This window comes from Caloenas nicobarica, chromosome Z (genome assembly GCF_036013445.1).
Source record: "Caloenas nicobarica isolate bCalNic1 chromosome Z, bCalNic1.hap1, whole genome shotgun sequence".
In the NCBI taxonomy this organism is placed as follows: Eukaryota; Metazoa; Chordata; class Aves; order Columbiformes; family Columbidae; genus Caloenas; species Caloenas nicobarica.
The window spans coordinates 94,882,548-94,906,259 of NC_088284.1; the positions used below are offsets into that span (position 1 = coordinate 94,882,548).

The window sequence follows — 23,712 nt, forward strand, 5'->3', positions numbered from 1 at the left end:
GAGGGAGATACCTCTATGTTGTTGTAGCTGAACACAGGTTCCATGCTATGCTTATTTTATAAATAAAGCCTTGTCAGCGTTGCCAACTTGGAATTTGATGTATTCATAACCCAAGAATGCTGCTGCCGTTGCTGTTGCATGATCGGGTGGGCCATGCAACGAGCTTTGCCCCGTAACTGGCAATTCTGCTGGGACAGCAGAGGCTGTCGGCAGAGTGGTCTGTGCTGCAGGTCTTTGTCCTTCGTCGAGCCTGAGGCAGCTCTGCTGTGAGCCAGGAGTGGGGCTGGGCAATCACAGAACAAGAGATGTGAGCTAGAAAAAGGTGCCTGGGGAGGACTTGAGTCAGAGAATGAAGTAACTCTGGGATGATTTCTGCTGTATAGATGTCAAAAAGACAAAGGACGCGAGAGAGCTCCTGGCTGCCAGGGCCTGCGGCATTGCAGGGTTGCACTGGGTCCTCTGTCAGTGTGTGTCCCTCTTCTCCCAGCTCCCTCCCTCCAGCAACAGCCCTTCAGTTACTGGTCCCGGAGATGTGTTCCAGGCTCTCAAATGACCCATTCCTCCAGTTAGAGGACTGCTCATGTAAATTGTAGCCTGAGGAACAGTTGCAGTTTACTTGGGAGGATTTCAGCTTCCTCAGTAGCCTGGTCCTAAGTTTTCTTGCTGCAGAATTGCAACTTCTCATGGCGTTGCACTGGGAACACACAAAGCAGGGAGATCTAAGCAGGAGCAAGTCTACTGCTCCCATGGTTTAGCCTACAACTCGCAGCCAGTGCTTTGGGAAATGTGTTCCCCCAGGTGAGATGCTGCACCTCTCGTCTGTTACTTGTCATGGTGGGAAGAAAAGCTGAGAGTATCCAGTTCATTGGACCTGTATTTGCCCATTGGAGAGGAAATGTTCCAGTGGGAACAAAGGAAAGGACTGCATCCTATGTAAAATACTTTGGAAAACTAATTTAGAACTGCTGGTGTTTTGGTATTCAGTGAAATGCTTGGTTGGAGATGGGTGACTGAAGAGAAATGAAGCAATTGTAAACATTTTTGAATTACTGTGTACAAGCTTAAGGCAGAATACCGTTTAATTTTATTGGTATAGGACAGTGCCTGTGAAAAATCAAAATCCTAGAGTAAATCTGAGTACAGAATACAATAACAATCCCTTTTGCCTTTGAAGAATTCATTTTAAATCAGGATTTGACAAATAGACTGTGTGTGTCTTTGTAACAAGGTTTGACATTAGAGGAGTGCATGCTTCAGCTGTGATGATAAAAATACATCATCCTTAATCTTGTCCAGAAAAGAGTTACCTCAGTGATAAGTTTGCAAGATTTATGTTAGCGTGAGTCCAATTACTATGTTTTACATATGGCCAAACTACTAATTGCCCGTAGGCTACTCTAAAGTTGGCCATAAATCTTTACCATCAACTCATGTATGTGTGCTAAAAAGTTGACTGGTTGAAAGTCGCGGACATTGAGTGTTGGTATTTTCTGTTTATAGCCTAAAGAGTATTCTTGTCTAGGGAGTAGAATGGTTTCTATATAAAGAAAAACAGTAATTCAACAATGTCGTACAGTTTGGAGCTTTATGGTCCACCATCAGAATACAAAGTGTTACAGTAACTTTGGGCAGATATTTTTCTGTGATTATAAGCTGAATGAAAGCTCTGTGAGCTGCTTGGTTTTTACTACCGTATCATAGCTTGTAAATCTTGCTGTATTAGTAAGGGCTGGTGTTTCTCACAGGGAAGTATTAGTTGCCTTGACATTCTTCCAAATTTGTTAAAAGCTTTTAGCCAGTATGGTGACAGAACAACTAGTAGGCAGTTGTGTGTGTGCATACAAGTCCTTAACTGGCTAACAGATGAACTTCAGTATTATTCCCAGGAACTGACCATGTCTTGTTCTCTGGTGGTATTCTTAGCTTGAGAAACAGATAATGTGCAATATTCAGTGAGTCATTGTGCCCAGCTCTGCTTTTCCTTCTCAGTGGTATTGAGGAGGATAAATGCTTTGCTTTCCCATCTCTGTGTGTAATTTTAGGATGCCAGCAGGCAAGAGGACTTTCAGGGCACCTTCTCAGAGCATCCAAAACATTAAAACTTTAAAAGGACCTTCCAGTTTTAGTTCATTTTGGGGAGATTTTCTTAGCAAGTTCTGGTTCAGCAAAGTAGATTGCAAGTAGGTGTGGCTGAGGGTTATTACTATGCTGTCAAACATTTATCTGTGTATAAAACATCTGTTCTTACTTTCTGGATAAATACACAGTATCACGTTCTAGCGTTAATTTGTGGCATTCCACTACATGGACACGGTGGAGATTTGGTTGCCTTATTACAAAGCAGAATTTTGCCCCTAGCATACTGACCACAGCCATAAAAGAACCACAATCTGCTCTTTTTATCCTTTTGTGTTAATGGATTGTTAAGGGTAAATTTCTGTCTTGAAAGGAAATAAGATCTTGCAGCTCAAGGTGTCTGCTTTTATATGTTCTTACCAAGAGGATGACTTGTCCAGAATACTTCTTCTCCTTCCTTTCTTCTCCTTCCCCTCTACTCTACCCTGGTGAGACCTCATCTGGAATATTGTGTCCAGTTCTGGGCCCCTCAGTTCAAGAAGGACAGGGAACTGCTGGAGAGAGTCCAGCGCAGGGCCACAAAGATGATTAAGGGAGTGGAGCATCCCCCTTATGAGGAAAGGCTGAGGGAGCTGGGTCTCTCTAGCTTGGAGAAGAGGAGGCTGAGGGGTGACCTCATCAATTTTTATAAATATGTAAAGGGTGGGTGTCACGAGGATGGAGCCAGGCTCTTCTCGGTGACAACCAACAGTAAGACAAGGGGTAATGGGTTCAAGCTGGAACACAAGAGGTTCCACTTAAATTTGAGAAGAAACTTCTCAGTGAGGGTGATGGAACACTGGAACAGGCTGCCCAGGGAGGTTGTGGAGTCTCCTTCTCTGGAGACATTCAAAACCCGCCTGGACACCTTCCTGTGTAACCTCACCTAGGTATTCCTGCTCTGGCAGGGGGATTGGACTAGATGATCTTTGAGGTTCCTTCCAATCCCTAACATTCTGTGATTCTGTGATAAATATGTATCTGTCTTGCTGACATGCATATACACACACATGTACAAATAAAAAATGAGGATTTGTAAGTAATGTTTTGGTCATTCTACTAATGCAAATCTTGTCCAATCTTATGACCAAGTATGTTTCACATCATAAGTCATGGCTGCACTTTACTGTAATTTTCTGGTATTTATAGCAGAAGAAATTACTTGTACTCTATATAAAGTTATTTTAAATAAGTTTTGCAATCACCACAAGTGGCAACATAAGCTAATCTGAAGCTGGTGTAAGGAGCTTTTGCCACACATATAATTGCAGAAAAGAAATGAAAGCATTTAAAACTCAGTGGCCTGTATATGTTTCAAAACCTTGTAAATCTGCTTGAGGCAACCTGCCAAAGACATTTGTTTTCTCGCAGAATTTGCCCGAAGTCATGCAGCAGCATGTTTAGAAGCGTTTTATTCCCGAGGTTTTTTCCCTAATATTTTAACACATTGTTCTTATGTGCTTAAGGTGGACTTACGTAACTTCTGAGTGTGTGAGATTTTCATATGTGGTAGTGTATCCATAGAGGAAAAAAAAAAAAAAAGAAATTTTGCATCAGTGTAGACATGAAAAATAGCATTTTATGCAAATAATTACTCATTTTAAGAAACTGACAATTTAGATACTTGTCACTGAAAGCATTTTTGAAGTTATTTCTGTTGTGTCATGAAGTGATCATAAAACTACAGCCATGTGTTACTAAGAAGTTTTTGGACAATTACTTTTAAAAATATTGAAAAATGAAAAACTGGAAAAAAATTAAGGTAATTTCAGTGATTTCCCTATTAGTACCTGAAAACACATAATACAGTGTGTCTGATTCAAAATTTTTAATTAAAATATACTTTAAAATTACTGTAAATTCCGTGAGCTTTGTAGAGATAAAAATTTGCAGTATTGATTGACCTCAGTGTTACCTATTTTCATGTCCAAAATCTCCCCTACACAAAAGAAAGTAAAGTGAGGTAATATAATCTCAGTTTGAAAATTACTGCAGAATGTTTTTTGTCAGAAACAAACAACTGAATTGTAATGAACAAAGTTCCATATTTACATTAACTTGATCAATCTTTTAAAATAAGCATTACTTTTGACTTGTTATTAAAAGCATTTCCATATTTAGTTTTCTGCTGTTTATATTTTTCAAGATTTCTCTATAACAAAGCCTCTCATGTTTTTTAACATACTTATTTATCCATTCCAGAACTAATATTTGCTACAACCAGAGACCGAAATGCTATGACTGGAGCTTCAAATAATTTGCCTTTGACGGCTCCATCATTTTCCGAGAACTTGGAACGGATTTTCGGCTCAGCTTCTGCACTATCCTAGGTTATAATGCCATCCTTGCCTCATGAGGGAGGTATGCTAGTCTTGGATTTTTAATATAGCCTATTAATTATTCAGTATGCTTGTACCTCTAAGCTGTAACAAAGTAAATGTTTGTACTTTTAGTTAATTTGTGTATGTTATTTGAGATATAGAGATGTTGATAGGTACAACATTATTTTTCAAAGATAACCATGGAACTGCTCCTCTGACTTTGAGTTCGGAACTACCCTATCAAAGCACAATTAAAAGAAAAGTCAGAAAGAAGAAGAATGGAGTCATCACTGCAAATGTTGCTGGCACAAAATATGAAATTGGTAGGAAGCTACATATTTTGTTTTCATCCCAATAGCTATTGACATGAATGAATTACTAACTAATGGTGTGAATTAATGGACTTTGCGTCAAGCTGGCAGTGAGACATTTCCAAAGGATTTTCTTTTGTAAGAAACCTTTGTTCTTTTTTTGTAACATTGAGTTGATAGCTTTGAACACTGTGCATCTATTATGCCCCATTTGTTACTCAGGGAAGGGACTTGAAATAAAATAATTAATCAAGAAGGCTGTGGAAAAACCCCTCTAATTAAGAATTACATATGTATTTTGAAGTTTACTTAAAGCCTTGAAAGATGAACAGTGTGAATTTAATGTTAAATGCCCTAATTATTATAGAGGTTTCTCAATAAAATCTACTAGTGATTTGTATTTTGGTGCTTGGGACTACTTCCAAAAAATCTTTTTCTCTTGAACCTTTGTTATGCCTGGCACATAATCCATCTTTTATCTTTTATTTAAATATTGAAATAACTTATGCATTTGCTTTTGTAACTGCTGGACCTTGACTAAGGAGGCATTCTTGTCCCCTGTCTGCAGTGACAGTTGTAGTCATCACTGTTTTAAAATTAACATGTGTTAGCCAAGATTAAGTCTAAAAGCCGTGCAAGTGGACTTTTACTAGATAGTTGTGGAATGTCCTGAAGCTCTTTACTGCTCCCTTCAGTGGTTGTGCTCTGATTCCAGCCTCAGTACAAGGTGCTATAACGTTGTAATGACAGGCTTGCAATAGACTGAATATATTGCAAGATAAATAATAGCTAGCATGCCAGCATTCTCAGACAAAGGGTTGAATATTGGAAGTATTTAAAATCATAATAGTTTTTTTTAAATTTTGAAAATTAATCACTTCTGGAGATTCAAAAAATTCCTTAAGTCTGTGGTTTCTCCGTAGTACGTGTGGTAATACAAGAAATGGGATTTGTGAAAACACGTGATGAAGATGAAACAGCTAATCTTATATGGAGCGATTCTGCTGTACAACATGAAAAGATTGCTGAACTACGGAACTATCAGGTAGAGTGGTAGTTAGGATTTCTGACATGTGTCAGTAAACTACTGCACTCTGAAATGTACAGTAATATGTCACTTTTGGTCAGTTTCTGTATGGAGAGAAAAATACTCAACAAAACACCCCCAACCAGACTGCAATAAGACTATACCACTGCGTATTTTAAAATCCTATTCTATTTTCCAGAGTTATCTGTTCATACCACTTTGAATCTGATGTTTAAATATGTGGGGGTGTTCTTTCATGCTTTTGTCTGCCAGTTGGGTGTTGTGAATGATCAGAGTTTGAAAGAAGATGCAAAACGTCATTTATAAGTTGCTCATAAGCTTTTAAGCAGTTAACAAGCAGAGCTCTCTCCCAAGTTTCTGTGAATAAATAATTCCTTTTTTTTTTTTTTTTAACCATTACTTTGTGGTGGCATTCTTTGTTCCTAGATAGCTTTGTAAGAGTATGATAATTTCCTTTCAAGTCTGAAATGAAAGCAGTGGATATACTCATGTTGGTGGAGGAGAATACAACTTAGACTATCTCTAGTATTACTAAGAATGCATAGTATAATGTAAGATATTATCTCGAATTATTTATATGTAACAATAATTATGTTTGCCTGAGTGTGCAGTTGAACATTTTAAATGATTGTATTAGATATGCCAGGAGAACTAAAAACTACCAACTAACTTTCTTTTTTTTCTCTCCTTCCTCAGAGAATCAACCATTTTCCAGGAATGGGAGAGATCTGCAGAAAGGATTTTCTGGCAAGAAACATGACTAAGTAATCTTTCTTTTAATATTAAGTTTTTCAACCATGCATTTAATGCAGTACAATACTGAGTTATTGCTTATAAGGTTTTTTTTATTTTAACTAAGAGGCTTTGAGTGGACCAAGGATATTTTCCAAAGTTCCTTAATAACTTTGGCTTTGGTCCTGATCTATAGCATCAGAGTGGGCTCCTGTAACTCTCCAGTTGAATTCAGCGGAAAACAATGTGGGTTCAATTCTCTGTATAACCTTGCAAAATGTAGGACAGTGCCTTAAATTATTGTGTGAAACACTTCATACATAATGCCCAGGCATATATCATGTAATGGTAGAATGGAAAAAATAACTAGTATTTGGATAGATATTATTTGTTTAAAATAATTAATGACTATTTTTGTGTATATCAAATTTAGGAAACATGAAGCATCTTACTGTTTATATAAGAAGTAAGTCAGAGAGGCTCATTTGTCTCCATTATAAATTCTCCTCACTCTAGTGGAATAACTGTGTTCTGAGGAATTATTCTAGCTGAGAATCTGTGAGTAAGACCTGTGAGAAAACAATACTAAGTAATAATTCAACAACCTGGTAATAAGGAAAAGCTTAGGGAGAAATGTGTGTGAATGTTTTGATTCTTCTAATCCAAATTAGTTTAAAGAGCAATTATTAAGAGAGTTAATATTTTGATCCACAATGTTACCTACATGGTATTTCCTGTTGCCAGAACAAAATTTCTTTTCATATATTGATGTAATTAATGTGATACCGCCTCCCCCTCTCTCTTTTTCCTTTTCTGTATCTACAACACATAGCATGTAGAAAGTATCGAAGTATTATGATGCAAATATTACATGCATTGCGATGGTGTCTACATGTGGGCCAGGACTCCCTTGCGTCAATACATGTTACACGAGCACTTTTCACTGCTCTTTCCAGACTTAAAAGTAAAAACATGGAGGCAGCACACAGATGCAAATAGCGGTTTGGAGAGGTCTTGAGAACAGTGGAACAACATCGCGTAGGCAGTGCTATCCCTGTATACTGCTACAGTTCTGTGCAAAAAAGGGCAGAAGGCTCGTCTTATCACACACACATTGTTTTAAAATACAGTTTGGTTATACCTCTTTCAGCCGGCTGAGTTCAGAGTTCGAAACACAGTTTAAAGGTGCTCAATGCAGAGATTGCACATAATAAGATGGGAGTAATTGCTATGATAACTCTGGGTCAAACATATCTGTGTTGTGATTTCACTTACTATCAGGAGGTATAACAGGGTTTTAATCAGTCTGTTTTTCACAGTACTAGCCTCACAATTCAATGCTTAGTATTCACAATTTATAAAAATCAAAATGCCTTAAGACTTCTTGTGAAACAGACACATGTATGTGAAATCACAAGTCAGTTGCGGTTTGTGGTTGGGCAGGCTCTTGTCAGTAGAGTAGAGGATTTTGTTCCATACAGCTGCTGTTCTGTCTTAAAATTTATTCAAACAGGGTAGTGCAGAAACACTAATTCGGTTCTTTTGCAATCTTTTCTGTTCCTGATACTGACTCATACAGAATAGCTGTGGTTTTCATACTGTTGAGAGTTGCTGAAACAACTGTTGAACATTGGTGGAGAGTAAATTATTTTTCTTTTACTTCTATCTTTGTTGTTATATTGATCTCACCCTTCCATTTTCTGCAAGCTGTTGGGAATGGAGCAAAAGAACAAAGCTGCTGGACTCTGAGAGGCAAATGCTATTCAGGAGGAACTGCACTTAGGAATTCCTCTTACAGCCAGTATTCAGGCACTTTGCGTCATAGGACAGTGTGGTGTGAAGGGTGGAAGGGACTGTTGTAATATGTAGTGTGTGTAATATGAAAGAAGACAACCCAGCACAGACAGTGTAGGGACACAGAGCGATGGAACAGGTAGAAGCAGAAATGGAACCGAGAACAAAAGGAGGCATGAGCATTGGATTCAAGGGGAATAATTGGAACACAGAAAATAAAAACCAGTAGAGGTGCCATTGTAGGGCCAACTAGATCTTAATTTCTGTAAATGGTCTCTTAGATGAGATCTCATGTGAAGGGTAAGTGTGGTTGCAGAATGAATACATTAAGTGGGGGAGAAAGTGTCCAGAACGAATGGGAAGGTCAACAGACCCATGTATGTGATGAGTTTTTTTGCACCTTTGTTGTTTACATTTAAAAGGTTTGTCAACTGATCATCCATACCTACCCACTAACCTTCTTTCATATGTGAAAAGTCAGAGGATCTTGAAACGGAGGTAGTGGAACCTGCGTTATTAGACTGACAAGTCATGTCTTCAGTATCCTATGTTTTGTTCAACACCTGTGATTCTTTTGCACAGAAAGCACTCTGAGAAACAAGAGCATAGTCTGACCACATCCAAGAGCTAAAATAGCACTCAGAAGAACAATAATTTTTTGTTTAATTCTCAGACCTTCTGGGAAGAACTGCAAAGGCTAAAGGATGCAGTAGTGGACAGCAGATGTGCTGGAAAATAGGGCTATTGTGGTGGAATGGGTTTTGATTCCACAAGCTACTTGGTATCCCTAAGCCATTTCTGAATATGACCAAGAAGGGAAAGAGCAGAACTGAATTCTTTTGTTGAAAGTTGTAGTGAACACCAGAAGTTGTAAACAATGGTTAAGTATTTTTCTTTGTGTTATTAAGTATTTGTAGTCTATGCAGTTATGCATAAGATAAAGATGTATAGAGCTGATGTACTTAAAAAAGGCATATAAAGCTGATGTACTTGCAGTCATAAAATAATATTAATATATCTAGAACACCATGAAGTGTTCAGTGACTAGAGAGAATGTGTATTGAAACCTGTGAGTAAGTTAAGTGACATGTCTCTTATCATGTAACACTTCAGTATGCATGTGATAAATAATTTGGAGAGGGATGGAGACTAACAAAGGAATTGCTTTTTGCCTAAAAATAGGATAATTTCTGCCTAGATGAGCTATTCAGTTAGCAAGGTAATAACATTTGTAAATATATAGCAGATGGAGAGTAGTTTAAAAATATGCACGAATCATGAATTATATCTATTTATGTTTTTAAAAACTTTTTCTCTGAATAATTGGTGTCTTTCATCAAAACAGATTTGTAAAAATAATACTTATAGTGAAGCTGCAGAAGCACTGAACCTCATGCAGTACTTCAAGACTACTATAGCTATTGTGGTTTCTGGAGAGCGTTTGTTAGGTAGTTGGCTAAACAATTTGGTGACAGTGTGTCTATTATACCAGCAGGACTTGGCTGCAATCCTCGCCTTACAGATGTGGTTGGCAGCTCTGTTTTTTCCATTAGTATGTGAGCCACTTAAAGAAAAAGTGGCTTATGCTGCATTAGGAGTATTATATAGGCTCACAGTAGACATGAAAAATTGAAATGATATTGTATCTTTTACATTTAAGTTATCCTGATGTTGTTGATTTTCATTACAAAAGGAGAAGTATACTTACATCTGTAATTAATTAAAAAGTATGAAATTCATCGTAGTACCATTTTAAAAAAAAAATCAAATTTGGGGAACTTCCTATATCAGTTAGTTTCTTTTTAAACATCGAGCCACTTTCTGTTGGTCTGTGGATATTTGTATTTTAGATGTGTCCACCCTATGCTACAGAGTAGTTTTGAGTTATCCTAACTAATTTCACATGAAGTTATGTATGAAGTTTCAGGTATTCCGAGTACGTGAAACAAAGTATCTACACAAGTTTTTAACTCAGCAAAGACTATAATTTTATGCTGCTGAGAACTATGGTATACTAGTCTGCATAGTACCACCATTGCTCCTATAACTTGGCCATTAACTGGTGTTAAAGCTACTTTGTTTAAAGATGACCCATGTGTATCTAGCCTATACTGCCAGTCAGCTGTAGGTATATGCTTCCTATCTGCCAGCTACACAGCTTTGGATGGTGCAAACTTCTGCTAACTGAATTTGCTACTATTTTTCCTCTTCTATTTGTCTTTTCTGCGCTCAGACAGCGGAGCTATGAAGTGAGAGATGCTCGCTGCCTCAGCTGCTGCAGCTGTTAAGGCAGGGAGATTGAGACCTTACTGCATCCTTTAACCAGATTCAGTTTTTGAGATTGTTCCTTATGATGTCTTAAGCTTACTTTAGGTTTACTTCTTCTATTTCTACACCCTTGTCTTGCTTTGCATGTCTTTGTTTCCTTTGACTAAATAAGGTGCTCAAAGACTCTTAATCACAATATGCTGGCACCAAACACAATTCTAAGCTTGTGTGTTTTGCCAATATTGGAAGTGCATGAGCAGTTGCTTGTCCTGTGTCAAAGTATATTTGCCACAGTTCCTTACTTCTGAAATCCCTTCAAAAGACTAGAAAGAAAACTCTTCTTAAATTGCTTCCATTTTAGTTTTAAATTCAGTCCTTGTTATTAATATTTTTTGCACTCATGAAGAAACTCCAGGTCCTCTTTTTTTGTGTATGCTGATCCTCATATATCCCCAAATACATACCAGTAAGAAAACTAAAATACTTGCCAAATATACCCACCTCTCCCATGAGGAAAAGGTGTGTGTGGGGTGGAAGTGCGGAAGGAGGAATCCAGGAGTCTATTAGGTAGGGAAAGATCTGTAATCACATGGCCTAGTGTAGGTTTAATATTTCTAAGACTAGGAATAGCATTAAGTCATCTGAGTAACTGAACAAAAACTATAACCGGAGTGAGATGGACGCCCAGAAATGAGATGGATGCCAGTAACATAATAAGCAAATACGATACGATAATAAGCAAAAATACACAAGATGATCTGCTTTTGTTGTTCTTAAAGTATGCATATGAATATATAATAGGGCTCTAACTGTTCTTAAACAACTGCAGAAGTTTGCTTTCATATTACAGCATTTTGCCGAAAAGGTTTCCTTGTCAAATTATTGCAAATGCTTTTTAATCCTGAGGATCGATACATCAAAGTAGTTAAAATATATTGGCTCAATTGCACTTTTTTCCAGAATGATCAAGAGTCAGCCTCAGGAGTATAGTTTTATTCCTCGAACATGGATCTTCCCTGCAGAATACACACAGTTTCAGAACTACGTAAAAGAATTGAAAAAGAAACGTAGACAGAAAACTTTCATAGTCAAACCAGCAAATGGTGCCATGGGACATGGGTAAGTTGTGTGTTAACTTCAGTATTCTTACCTATTAAAGGTGAAATTCAGTGCTATTTACAACATTACAGAAGCTGAGTATTAGTAAGAAATTTGTGGTTCATGTTTTATGATCAGTATAAGAAAGTTCATGTATTAGATGAGGGCTTAACAAGCAGAAACGGCAAAAATATAAAGCTAAATGGAAGTGGTATTTTAATGTTGTTCTGAGTGTGACATAAGAATGCATGGAGAATGCATTTTCTGAGGAGTCTCAAATAATTCTTAAGATCAGGATTATTTTTACTGTGAATTTATCTAAAGAATATGTTTATTAATCTGTTGTGCTTGGACTTATGAGGTGAGATGGTATTGAGCATAGATGGCAGGGTTTCGGTGGTTGGGGGCTGCAGGGATGTCATGTGTGGAAGAAGGTCAGGACCTTCCACAGCTCTGAAATGCTCCCAACCACCCCACTGTGGGCCAAACCTGCAGCCAGTCAGCGAAGCACAAACAGCAGCAGCGATGAGATGTAGGAGATGCAACTGGAGGTGCGCTGCTGGGGAGAGGTGCCACCCGTGCCAGAGGAGGGACACCGCTGAAGAGACTGTGTCCTGCAGTCAAGTTGAAATGGTTTTGCCTGTGGCAGGGCTGGACAGTAAAAAACAATGAAATAAATATTGCAGTTTCATTCTTAACCTGTTTTGGTTTTAGATATTTACATTTTAGCTTTTATTGCTTTTAATATCAATTTGGGTTATACAGTATAGTAAAGCTTTTAGTTACTAAAAATGTTGCCTCAACATTGGACATTTTTAAGATTCAGCTGGACAGGGTGCTGGACCATCTTGTCTAGACTGTGCTTTGTCCAAGAAAGGTTGGACCAGATGATCCTTGTGGGCCTTTCCAACCTGGTATTCTGTTTTTCTATGATAACTGTAAAAGTAAAGTCCCCAAACTTTTCCATTTTCTTATTTTTTAGTCCTCTTGGTAAGGGCAAATATAAGCTGAGGGGAAAGATAGCAGAATAATTCAGAGAAATACCTGGAAAGTACTTCAGTGTATTAGGAGTATTCAGCACCAGAATACTGAAATGAATTATAAATAATAGAGAGTAAGATTAAGGCAAAAAAGCTATGGCAATTCAGAGTTTAATATTGATACACTGAAAAATGTTAGCTATTACAGTTATTTAAAAGTCTATGTAGTAAGGGACTGCCAATGTATAGTCTGTATATAAACCATTTTTCATTCTGATGTAGGGAAACTGGAATACAGAACTATTGAGCTTAATCTATGCCATCCTTAGTCGTAACAATCAGTGTCCTGCTCTGCAAACATCATTATGAAGTCAGGTTAGCACTGAAAGTTCTTTGCAACTTGTGCCTCAGGCAGAAGTTGTGACAAAGAAAGAGTGGAAGCCTATTTTTAGAGCTGCATGGGTAAGAATAATCACAGAAGCTGGAGACTTGTCGTTCTGCCAAACAATTTCCAAGTGTGGAGGGAACCCATTATTACAAACTGTTGAATCAAAGGAAGCAGAAAGTTATTTTGAAATGGCTCATTGCCTTTTTTCATCCAGTGAAGCACCATAAAGGACAGGAAACCAAAAGCCATGTAAGCGAATGGCACTTTTTCTCCACCCTACAAATCAAATGTGTAAGTCTCTTTCTCCAGATAGACTTCAGCCTGACTACCTGGCTGGGTGACCATGAAGATCTATTTTGAAGAATAATATCAAAGTTCCATGTTTTTAACATAACTTTTGTTTTTACCAGGATCTCTTTAATAAGAAATGGAGAAAAGTTACAAGCTCAGGATCACTTGATTGTTCAGGAATATCTTGACAAACCATTTCTTATGGAAGGGTACAAGTTTGATTTACGTGTGTATATTCTTGTGACCTCCTGTGATCCATTGAAAGTATTTTTATATCATGATGGACTGGTGAGAATGGGCACAGAAAAGTATCATCCCCCCAGTGACTCAAATTTGGTAAGTTGGAGTTCATTCCAATTTATTGCTTATGCACGTAGACTTTTACCTGTGTAGTGTCTGGAGGAGGTAAAAGAAAATAAGTTGTGACATGAGATTTAATTTGGTACTCATCTGGCTGAACTTTTGCATTGTTATTGAAGAGAAAAAATTACAGTTATTTAACTCATGCTTTTCTATCAAAATCACAAGTGTAGCCATATTATTGCTTCTGTGTGAAAATTGTATATGGCTTTGCATGTATGGATGCTAAAAAGTTTAAATATTTCTTATAAGAAAGCAAAACAGGTCAATTATAGACATTCAATCCAGAGAAGACGAAGTAGAGAAAATCACTTCAAGAACATTTACAGTGCTTTTATATATTTATTTGAGACAATGGGTGGGGTGTGGGGGAGGATAAGGTTTATCTTCTGCTTGATCATTGTTTAACATCCCTGAAGTTTAGAGCTTCTGCTGAGGATCCTGCAATGTTTCAGCTGTTCCAGCAGAAAACAGGGCGACACAAAAGGCCAGTGCATGGCAGTGGACACTGCGCTCCCTGAACACGAGGGGATCTGCTGCTGGGGCTGTGTCAGGTCCCTGCTTCAGCAGGGAAAGGAGAATGTTCTTCGCAGCTTCAGGATGATATAGTAGGGCTGCCTGTAAACTTGGAGAGAACCAAGAAATGGTCAGGGATGGGCTAAAGTTTTTGGACACTTTAAGCCTCCTGTTCACTGTATTGCATCTTCACCTGTTGAGAGCTGTCAGCCCTCTCCTCTGGCACAGATCAAAATGCAGATGTCTGTAAGACAGAAGACAGATTCTTAGACCTCACTCTGTACTCCATTGCTACTGTATCTTTCCTTTTCTGTACCATGTACTTTCAGAGATGTTTCTGTGTAATTATGCAACAGACAACAGATGAAGAGCCTTTTTTCCTACTTGTCGCTTAAAATTGTGACTGGCTTATAGTGCTCCTTGGAAGAATGCAGGAGCCCAGTACAAATGGCATTTCTGGAAGAGTTCCAAAATTATATTTTGAATAGTTTGCTTTTAATATTTTTAAATTGTTGCTACTCTCGGCATTAGCAGTACTGAAATATGCTCTGAGTGGATAAACAGAACAGGCAGTTGTTTCTGTGTTCTCACAACTGTTCATGTTGTAGTTTGTCTATTGTATGAATTAACCTGACTTATTGCTAATGACATTGTTCTTTGGATGACATTGTTCTGATAACTTCAGACTAAAGTTGAGTTCAGATGTTTAATGAATGTTCTAAAAACACTTTCATTTTTTTTTTGTAGTCTGAAAAATAATTGCCTTTGTCTGAAATAATTTCAATTTCATGGAAAGATGACATTTATAATGACTCAAAACCAATAGGCTTCAGAATGATTCTCAAAGCAGTAATTGGAAGCCATGGGAGAAATTAATTAGTTGTAGTGCTAATACAATATATTGTTAACTAACCTGCAATTAAGTTGACTTGATTTTGTTAATTTCATTAAGGTTTTTCAAACATAAGTAAGAGCAATGAGATAAATGACAGCAGAAATAGTGGGTTATCTATTTTCTGTCTTACCAAAAGGAATTGGAACAGAAGGCTTATGGTCAGCTTAGAATATCAACTAAAGTAAGGAATCAAACATGACAGAGAACTGTCACTGTGGTGATGACAGTTGTCATGGTAGTGTAGGTGGAAAGCTGAATTGATACCTGTACTGGGAGATAATGTAAACATCTAAATAATGATTTAGAAATTGTGCTTGGAAAGGTTGTCTGTCTGTCTGTCTATCTGTCTGTTTGTTTATTTATTTATTTAAAAATGCAACTGATAACATGACTGTATTGCTGGTGACATTTTGTTCTGTAAAGGAACTATAGCACTCCCTCATTGACGTAAAGTATATAGTGATATTTACCTCCCTCTAATGTATGGCTACCAGCCAGTCAAAAATGAGCAATTTTGGCAGATACCAACATGACAGATGAGTTTATATGTAAAAGATATTTTAAAGTATCACTATTATGAGAAAATTGCTCATAAATAAACTACAGTGAAAACCGAAATGTGGGATTGTCTATGAAACAGATGCCAGAGTGTTTTTTAACGCTTTTTAAAAGTAGCACTTTAAAACACCGTCTTTATTGTTTGCTTCTTGTGGAATGTAATCATTCTGTAAGTTATGATACTTGCTCTTCACTTTTTTAGGTAGTTGTTTACATATAGACCTGTAAAAATGGCAAATACATTATATTGCCCAAACAGATGTTGACTGGTAGATCGGTTGAAATATGAGCAGAAGTTTTGTTATAAGGTGGCTGAAACATTCAGTAGATGAAATCTCCAAGAATTGGAAACACTAAATCTGCACATAGTGTTGTTTCCAAATATGAACTCTCTCGCTGTGTCATTATTGAATTAACATTTTTTTCTTATAATTATTTTGAATTGACTATTCTAGAGTTGTATCTAAGGTGGGTTTTTTTAATGTCTTTTCTCTCTTTTTTAGAGTCAGTTGTACATGCATCTGACTAACTACTCTGTCAATAAACATAATGAACGCTTTGAACGGGATGAAACAGAAGACAAAGGAAGCAAACGCTCCATAAAATGGTTTACTGAATTTCTAGAAACAAATAATCTGGATGTCTCCAAATTCTGGAGTGATATTTCAGTAAGATAAAATTAATACACTTTATTTTGTGTATGTATATTCTTAGAAAATTAATTGCTTCTGCCATCTGCTTTACTGGAATCCAGAATGATTTTTGAAACTTTATTAATCCAAATTCTCAGCAATGCATGGCACAAAGGACATTACTATAAATGGTGATTATGTTTTTAAAAGGCTAAATTTTGAGTTTGATTAGAAATTAAATGTTAAACTTTTTCTGAGACACAAAAGCCCTTTCAAACAATTATTCACATAAATAATATGATACAAAGGAGCCATCCGATTTAAATTCTTGGAGTCTTTTCTAGAGTATGAAGTTAATTTTATGTGTGAATATTTACAAAATTGTAGTCAGCAGTGCATATATCTGTGAAGTGGAACCTGTGTCATTGAAGTCAGTGGTTACGTTACAGGCATCTTTAGGTGAGGAATAGGCCTAAGATTGTTGGAGCTTGGACATCATCTGTATGTGTGATTCTGGGAATGTTTATTGAAAATTGTATTGCAAAATGAAATGGGTGAAGATTGGCTATGCTATGCTTTGTTCCAAATATACCTTTAGCATTTAAGTTATTACATATCTGAAAGTACATATGAACTATGGGTAGTGTAACAATGTACTCTAGAGCTGTATGAAATGTCTGTTACTCCATACAGTTTGTTTATTATAGACCATATATTTCGTAATTAAAATCTTTTTTAGTAGTTTCTTTAATAATGACATTCAAAAGATCAGAAGTATAAAACATGTTAGTTCAATATATACTGGTGTCTTCTCTCCTGATGAATTTTTCTGAAAAAAATCCCTACAGGAGTTAGTAGTGAAGACTCTCATTGTTGCCGAGCCACATGTTCTTCACGCTTATCGCATGTGCAGGCCAGGGCAAGCACCGGGAAGTGACAGTGTCTGCTTTGAAGTCCTGGGATTTGATATTCTGCTGGACAGAAAACTAAAACCATGGCTCCTAGAGGTAAACATCCTTAAACTAATGTAATTTTTTAAGAGTAAAGTTAAGTAAGCCCCAGCCGAATCAATATCTACGTAAGAAAATTTCCAAAGAAAATCTGTGCGTTGCAAGAGGTGCTGTTGTTGAGCACATAGATAATGCTTTTTCTGCAGCATCCATATGAGAACACTGCCTTGCAGTGATTTTTGGAGACTCGGGTAAAGGTAATTGTCGTCTTGAAGGAATGTTGCATTTCAGATGTTTTTTGAAAGTTTTACTAAGAAATGTGATGTCAATCCAGTTGTTATTGTAGCTGAAAGACCTTGTTTATAGCAATTGGGTGCTATATAAATTTCCTTTATGAGTATGGCTCTGTATATGGCTTTGGCAACTTTTGTGAATGCATGGTCTTAATTTTCTTTTTTTTGGGATATGTGTTCTTTTCCTCTCCTGTGGCTTTTAAAAGCGCCCACATAAACAGAGGAATCTAACTCAGTATACATGAAATGCTGTGAAACAGTTGGCTTGAGTGGACTGGAAGAAACGTTTTTCCTCTGACTTGTTACTGGTACAGTTAAGCTTAAGTGATGCTTCAACACATTTTCAACCGGGAATGTTTGAGGTTTGTCTATTGTGTCTCTTTAATTACACTACTAATAACATATACATGGAGTTCACTTATCATTTTTCAGATTGTCTTATATCATTTTATTAACTAGTTGGGAGGCTGTACAGGTGGAGGAAAAAAGCAAAATGTATTGTCTGACAATAAATCATGAATATGATATGGCTGCTGATGAGCAAAATGTACACAATTAATTTACTGAATTATAACCTTGTTCTCAGGCCATTAATACTGTCAAAATTTGTTTTGTCATGCTTGTTTCTCTCAGGAGTTCAACATAATTTTCGTTAGAAAAATATAAATTCTTTCACTGTTGCCATGCAGACATAGGCGTATTTGTTGGCTTTGATGTGCTAGCCAAAAGCAGCCTATGACATGAACTTAGTTGGTACTACATTGACATTTTCTCTTTTTGTCAAGCAAAGCTTGCTGTCCCTTTGATTTAGCTCTACACTTCCAGATTATCATCTATAGGTTGCCTGTATCTTGCATGTAAGTATATGTGGTTAAGCACAGACTGATATTGGCGTATGTATGCATTTCATCCAGCCATGTAGGAAATGGTGCCAGACCTCTTCTATGAGAGATGGTGAATCAGCCATTCTGAAGGACATCCCTCTATCTCCATGGATGTTTACATGCAGTATGGAGATTTTAGGGGGTTTGATTCACCATTTATGATAGTAGGTCTCATAGGAGAGTGATACTAACCCACATGCCTAGTTTGTGAGGGAGGGATCTCATAAAGTAATTAATGCTGGTCTGGTATTTTGGGTTGCTGGAGAATAATCCAGGACTTACAGTTGTGTACCTGGTTATTTTTTTAAATACAGAAGGCTAGTTATTTCTTTTTCTGCTTTTGATGGTACAGGTATCCTTCAACGTATTTTGCCAGACGTTGAACTAAACTAACAGAAATTTCAAACTTTGAGACTTAGTAATTCAGTTTCTGTACTCATCCACTAATTTTTACTGTGGTTGTTCGTGGTTTTTTGCAGCACTCTCAGAACAAATACACAGTATGGATATATGTGCACACTCTATGCATACTATATGTAGTGTATGCAAGATCAAATATGCAGTGTGTATATATATACATTATACATAATGTGTGTGTGTATATATATATAATTTTTTTTTTTTCCTTAACACAGTTCTGGCTTCTTCCTCAGATTTCCACTCTTACCTTTTCCCACCATTTCACTCTTGGCAAACCCCACTTATGGGGGTGAATCATTCTTTCTAACAGTGGTAACAAGTACTAATCACAAGGCCCTAAATGTTCCCAGTGTTGTGGGAAAATTGCCAAAATAGGATTAGGATGGTAAATCTAGTTTCATGTTCCCATAGCTCATGTAGCTTTTCTGTTATAAAGATAGCTTAATAAACTATTATAAGAAATAAATTGTGCAACATTATAATGACTCTGGTTTCCTGAGATGACTTTTGTTTATGTTGCCTTGATGTGATTTCGTTCTCCTGGTCCTTAATGCTACAGAACTTCCGGAACATTCTACCGAACTGAGGGCTGTGTGAAATACGTGATTGCCATCTTGTGGCACCTCATGTTCCTGGCAAGGGTGTATGCAATCCCAGCAGCCTCCATCCATTCTGAGTAGCAACAACTACCTACATCTCCCTTCTGTTCCCAGAAAATCCAGTTTTACTCTTTTGGACCTATACTTCCAAGCTATGTTATTTTATGTACACAGGCAAATCATACAGTTGAAGTTCTAGGATGGACTCCATCTTATTCAACCTCATTATATCCAGTTGGGATTTGTGAGAAAAAAATTACATTTTAATAACTGCCACAGGTGCAGGATACCAAACTTCACTTGTGATTTATGTGGGTGAGAGAAGCTCACCTTATATACAGATCCACAATTTGTTGCTTAGTGTAACTGAACTAGGAAAATCTATTCAAAACGTAAAGGACTTTGGACATCTTAGGCCGAAGTATCCAATTACTGCTAATTCCTGTTAATAAAGTAGTTAAAGCTCACATACACAATCTTCCTGGTATTTACTTTTTCTTGTGGTATGTTTACCTGGCCTGTGCCCCTGGAGATCCAAAGGCCAACAAGGGGCGGGAGAAGTCTATGTACTTCTCCAAAAAAAGATGGGGAGGTGGTTATAGCAAGTTGTCAGCATCTTGTGTTCTTCATCAGGAAGAACACACTGTTGATGGTGAAGGCTTCTTTGTCTTTGCTCTTAGCTTCATTTAGGGTTGGTTTTATTCATTTGCTGCCACCATACACTTACTGGCTGTTCATTCACTGGCCTGAAATTTTGCTTTGTCTCCAAATTTTGCCATAAGTGGTTTGTTTTACATTTTCTGGATTCTGCTCTCTGTTCTCTTTGTTATCCCTAAACCCAGTGTCATCTGGTTCACAAGGTTGCATTCCTGTAGTGAGCACAACTTGGCCACTGTGATCAGTGTGGATCTCAGAGTCTCTGGATTATCAAGACCTTCGCTATGATCATTGCTTGTACTTTTGGGGCCCCTCATACAATCCTGTTTTTGCCAATGATCTTCAACATGTGCCTTCCTGATCAAATTACTGATGTTATATTAATATGACCAAGTCATGTGTATGTCCTGGTCATCGAGGTAATCGAACTCTAAATAATTGTCTCTCAGCAGACAGATACATGTACAATGCTTTGATAACCAGTTACTATGAGTACCTGTTGTGACAGTACCACTGGTATATTCTTTTTGCTCTCAAGGAGTAGCAATGAATCCACTAAGCACACATGACTTTAACTGGCTCCATATTTGACCTCAGTAGCAACTCCTACTCTTCCCAATTTTTCAGTGAATAAAGAGTGAAAAAGACTACAGCTTGATTTAACATATATGGTGTTACTCTGGGCACTTGCTCAAAGAGCTGGTTTAGCAACTTGCTTCTGTCTGGTGGTCATGCCTACTGGGTGAGATGGTTCTGGTTGCTGTTTGAATGAACATCTCATTTACCATTCCAAGCAAACCATAATTTTACACTAAATCAGCCGACAGAACTTCCTCACACAGGGACTTTACAACGCTTGGTCTGATGCAGGGAAGAGGGAAGTGACACGAAGGCAGGACTGGGAGTGGGACAGCACCGGTCCTTGCTGGCAGCCTGCGGTTGCATTGGACTAGGTTAAATGTGAAGCTCCACCTATGTGAGGCAGTTCTGTGGTGCTTCAACCGATCAATGTACCGGCTGCAAGGTCTTGCCCTCCTGTCCCCTGTTGAAGACGTGTTCCCTGCCCTGCGATGGCATGGGTGCCTGTAGGATTGCTTTCTGAGATGATCAAAGACCAACAAAAAAAAAAAAAATTTGGTGAGGTTAATCTTCGTGTGGATAATTGGGATCAGCTTACTCCCTTTCTGTGAACCCCTGTGCCAAGACAATGAAGTGGTCAGAGTGTGACAGCTTGGATTTGTATTAGTTTAAACTGCCATGGAAAAGCAGCCTTCTTCTTAAGCTAAGAAAAAGGGGGTTAGCACTCTCACAATTTGTGAAGCTTAGAAATGAGTGATTAGAAGGAACTTCATGATTGTTTCTAATCAAAGATCTGATAGCCACTAACAGCATTTGATGTAATAGGATTTTTATGGCTTATGAATTTCTTTTTCTTTTTGAATTCTATTGTTAGCAATCTCAATCACTTTATTAAAGACTGAGATCCCTTCCAAAACATTCATGCTGTCCTACAGATTGAACAGAGATTAAATCTCTGTTTCTAAAAGGATGTAATATTTTATTCAATTGATTTTAGGTTTATAAAGTCATTCATGTAATCTCTCTTTATATTTGAAAGGTCTTTTCAGTAGATATGTGACAGTGGAAAATTTCTTTTCCTACTCCATACTAACAGGCTGAAGCAGTGGGAGGTGAGAATATTCTTCTTGACTGTTTTGGTAAAGAGGTGAAATGCCAGGCTGAAATTTATCCTATGTCTTAAGTGTCTGTCCCTTCTGTAACCAGTGCTGCTCATTCACTGTAAAGGTGAGATTCCTGCCTCTTATTAGCTCCCAGTGCTCATGTATACATTTTTACACCAGTCTGGAAGGTGTTCCTAGAAATGTTGATGCAGCTACTTCATTATCCCTGCTCAAAGCTTTCCAGAAGCTGATGTTCTTCTGCAGGGGCTCCAGAGCTTGGCAGTGGTTAATATTTGTGATTCAGTCTCACTGATTCCCAGTTGCGTTCCCCTTGTTCCTCTATACTTATGGTAACATTTTTAATCTCTGATCTTGTATTTAGCTTACAAGATTTGCATTACTGAGACTGTTAATTATTTTATGTTTTCACACTATGTGCTGGTTTAATAGCTTAGATCTCTAGGTGTTGCTGTAAAGTGTATCTGAATAGTTCCTTTAAATATACTTCAGAAGACCTTGAATTAGAGCCTGTTTCTGTCCTTATATAGCTGTTACTTTTTAGAGAAATAGTCAAAGTTGCTTTAAGACCGGGAACTAGGAAAGAGTTTAACTCTTCCTGTGCTGGACTACCACAGCATGGCACATAGACTGTTATAACACGTTCAGCAGCGCTTTGCATGGTAAAATTTGCAGCAACCAAGAACAGATTAGACTGGATTTTCAGTGCCGGTACTTGAATGGTGTTCATTCTAAGTGTCTGAATAACTTGGTGGCTGAAAGGTACATCTCCTGACTCCCAATATCTCTGATACTCATGCTCTAATTTTTTTAAAATACAAATGAAAATGAGCTTCTTCACATGTGTTCTCTTAATCTCTGCTGTATTTGAAATAATGGTTTCTCCAAAGCCTGTTACAATAGATGTGTTCCCAGTGAAGGTGACATTCCTGAGTCTTCTGTATCTTGTTTTTTTCAGGTTAATCGTGCCCCAAGCTTTGGAACTGATCAAAAAATAGACTATGATGTAAAAAAAGGTGTTCTACTAAATGCATTAAAACTTCTCAACATACGGTAAACTTACTTGTCTTCTTTTCTGCAGTCTGGCTCTCTTGCTGTTGCTTTGATTTTTTTTTTTTTTTTTAAATTGATCTGGACTAGGAGAAAAGGAAGACTCTTTTTGCCACCTTCATATTTTTAAAATGTAGATGTTTCTCTTGCCATCAGTTTTGCTATTAAAATTAACCCAAATTTAATTTTTCCTCTTGCTCATGTGCTTGCAAAAAATGAGTGGTAATAGTAACTTTTAAACTTTTTTTTTTTTAAATTATTTTTCAAGCAGGTCTCAAAGTGGAGATAGGAGTCCAGTCATGGACAGGTGACCACACAGGAAATTTTCTTTGGCAATACTTTCACATACAGTCAAAAGCCATACCCCTCTACAGGAAAGCTTTGTAGTTGGGATATGTTGGAGAAAATTTACACTTCAGGAAAATAGATACAACCATGTTTGTACATTAAATTATAGTATAGAGTCATTGTAGTGCACCTTAAAGGGTGAAAATATTTTAGCCATAAAAAATATTTTTAAAAAGTTCCTAATGAGTGTTTCAATTCTAATTTTATATCAGAAACCGTACATGACTGACTGAAAAATACAGGTGGTATACTTGAGACGAAAGCGCATCTCATTTTGCCTGCATTGGATTGATGTATCTTAATATCACCTGTGTTTCAGGACAAGTGATAAAAGAAGAAATTTAGCTCAACAGAAGGCTGAGGCTCAAAAAAGACTGTATGGTCAAGGTTCAATGAAAAAACTGTTGCCAGGATCCTCAGACTGGGAGAAGCAGCGCCACACACTGGAAAGGAGAAAAGAAGAACTGGTAGGAAGGAAAAAGCGTGCAGTTCCTTGCCAGTGGA

General features: G+C 37.4%; 1 protein-coding gene across 5 annotated transcripts in view; it reads left to right on the top strand.

Moving 5' to 3' along the window:
• TTLL7 (tubulin tyrosine ligase like 7) overlaps window positions 1–23,712 on the top strand; it is a 66,882-nt gene that overhangs the window by 15,828 nt on the left and 27,342 nt on the right. For all 5 annotated transcript variants that reach the window (XR_010607828.1, XM_065656223.1, XM_065656222.1 and 2 more), the window contains 10 exons: window positions 4,318–4,476; window positions 4,631–4,759; window positions 5,671–5,792; window positions 6,492–6,559; window positions 11,550–11,708; window positions 13,466–13,682; window positions 16,179–16,343; window positions 17,156–17,314; window positions 22,769–22,863; window positions 23,528–23,675. Coding sequence is in view for 4 of the 5 variants with exons in the window: in XM_065656223.1 (XP_065512295.1) it covers window positions 4,452–4,476; window positions 4,631–4,759; window positions 5,671–5,792; window positions 6,492–6,559; window positions 11,550–11,708; window positions 13,466–13,682; window positions 16,179–16,343; window positions 17,156–17,314; window positions 22,769–22,863; window positions 23,528–23,675 (1,287 nt within the window). In the remaining variant the exon portion in view is untranslated. The remainder of the gene's footprint in view (window positions 1–4,317; window positions 4,477–4,630; window positions 4,760–5,670; window positions 5,793–6,491; window positions 6,560–11,549; window positions 11,709–13,465; window positions 13,683–16,178; window positions 16,344–17,155; window positions 17,315–22,768; window positions 22,864–23,527; window positions 23,676–23,712) is intronic.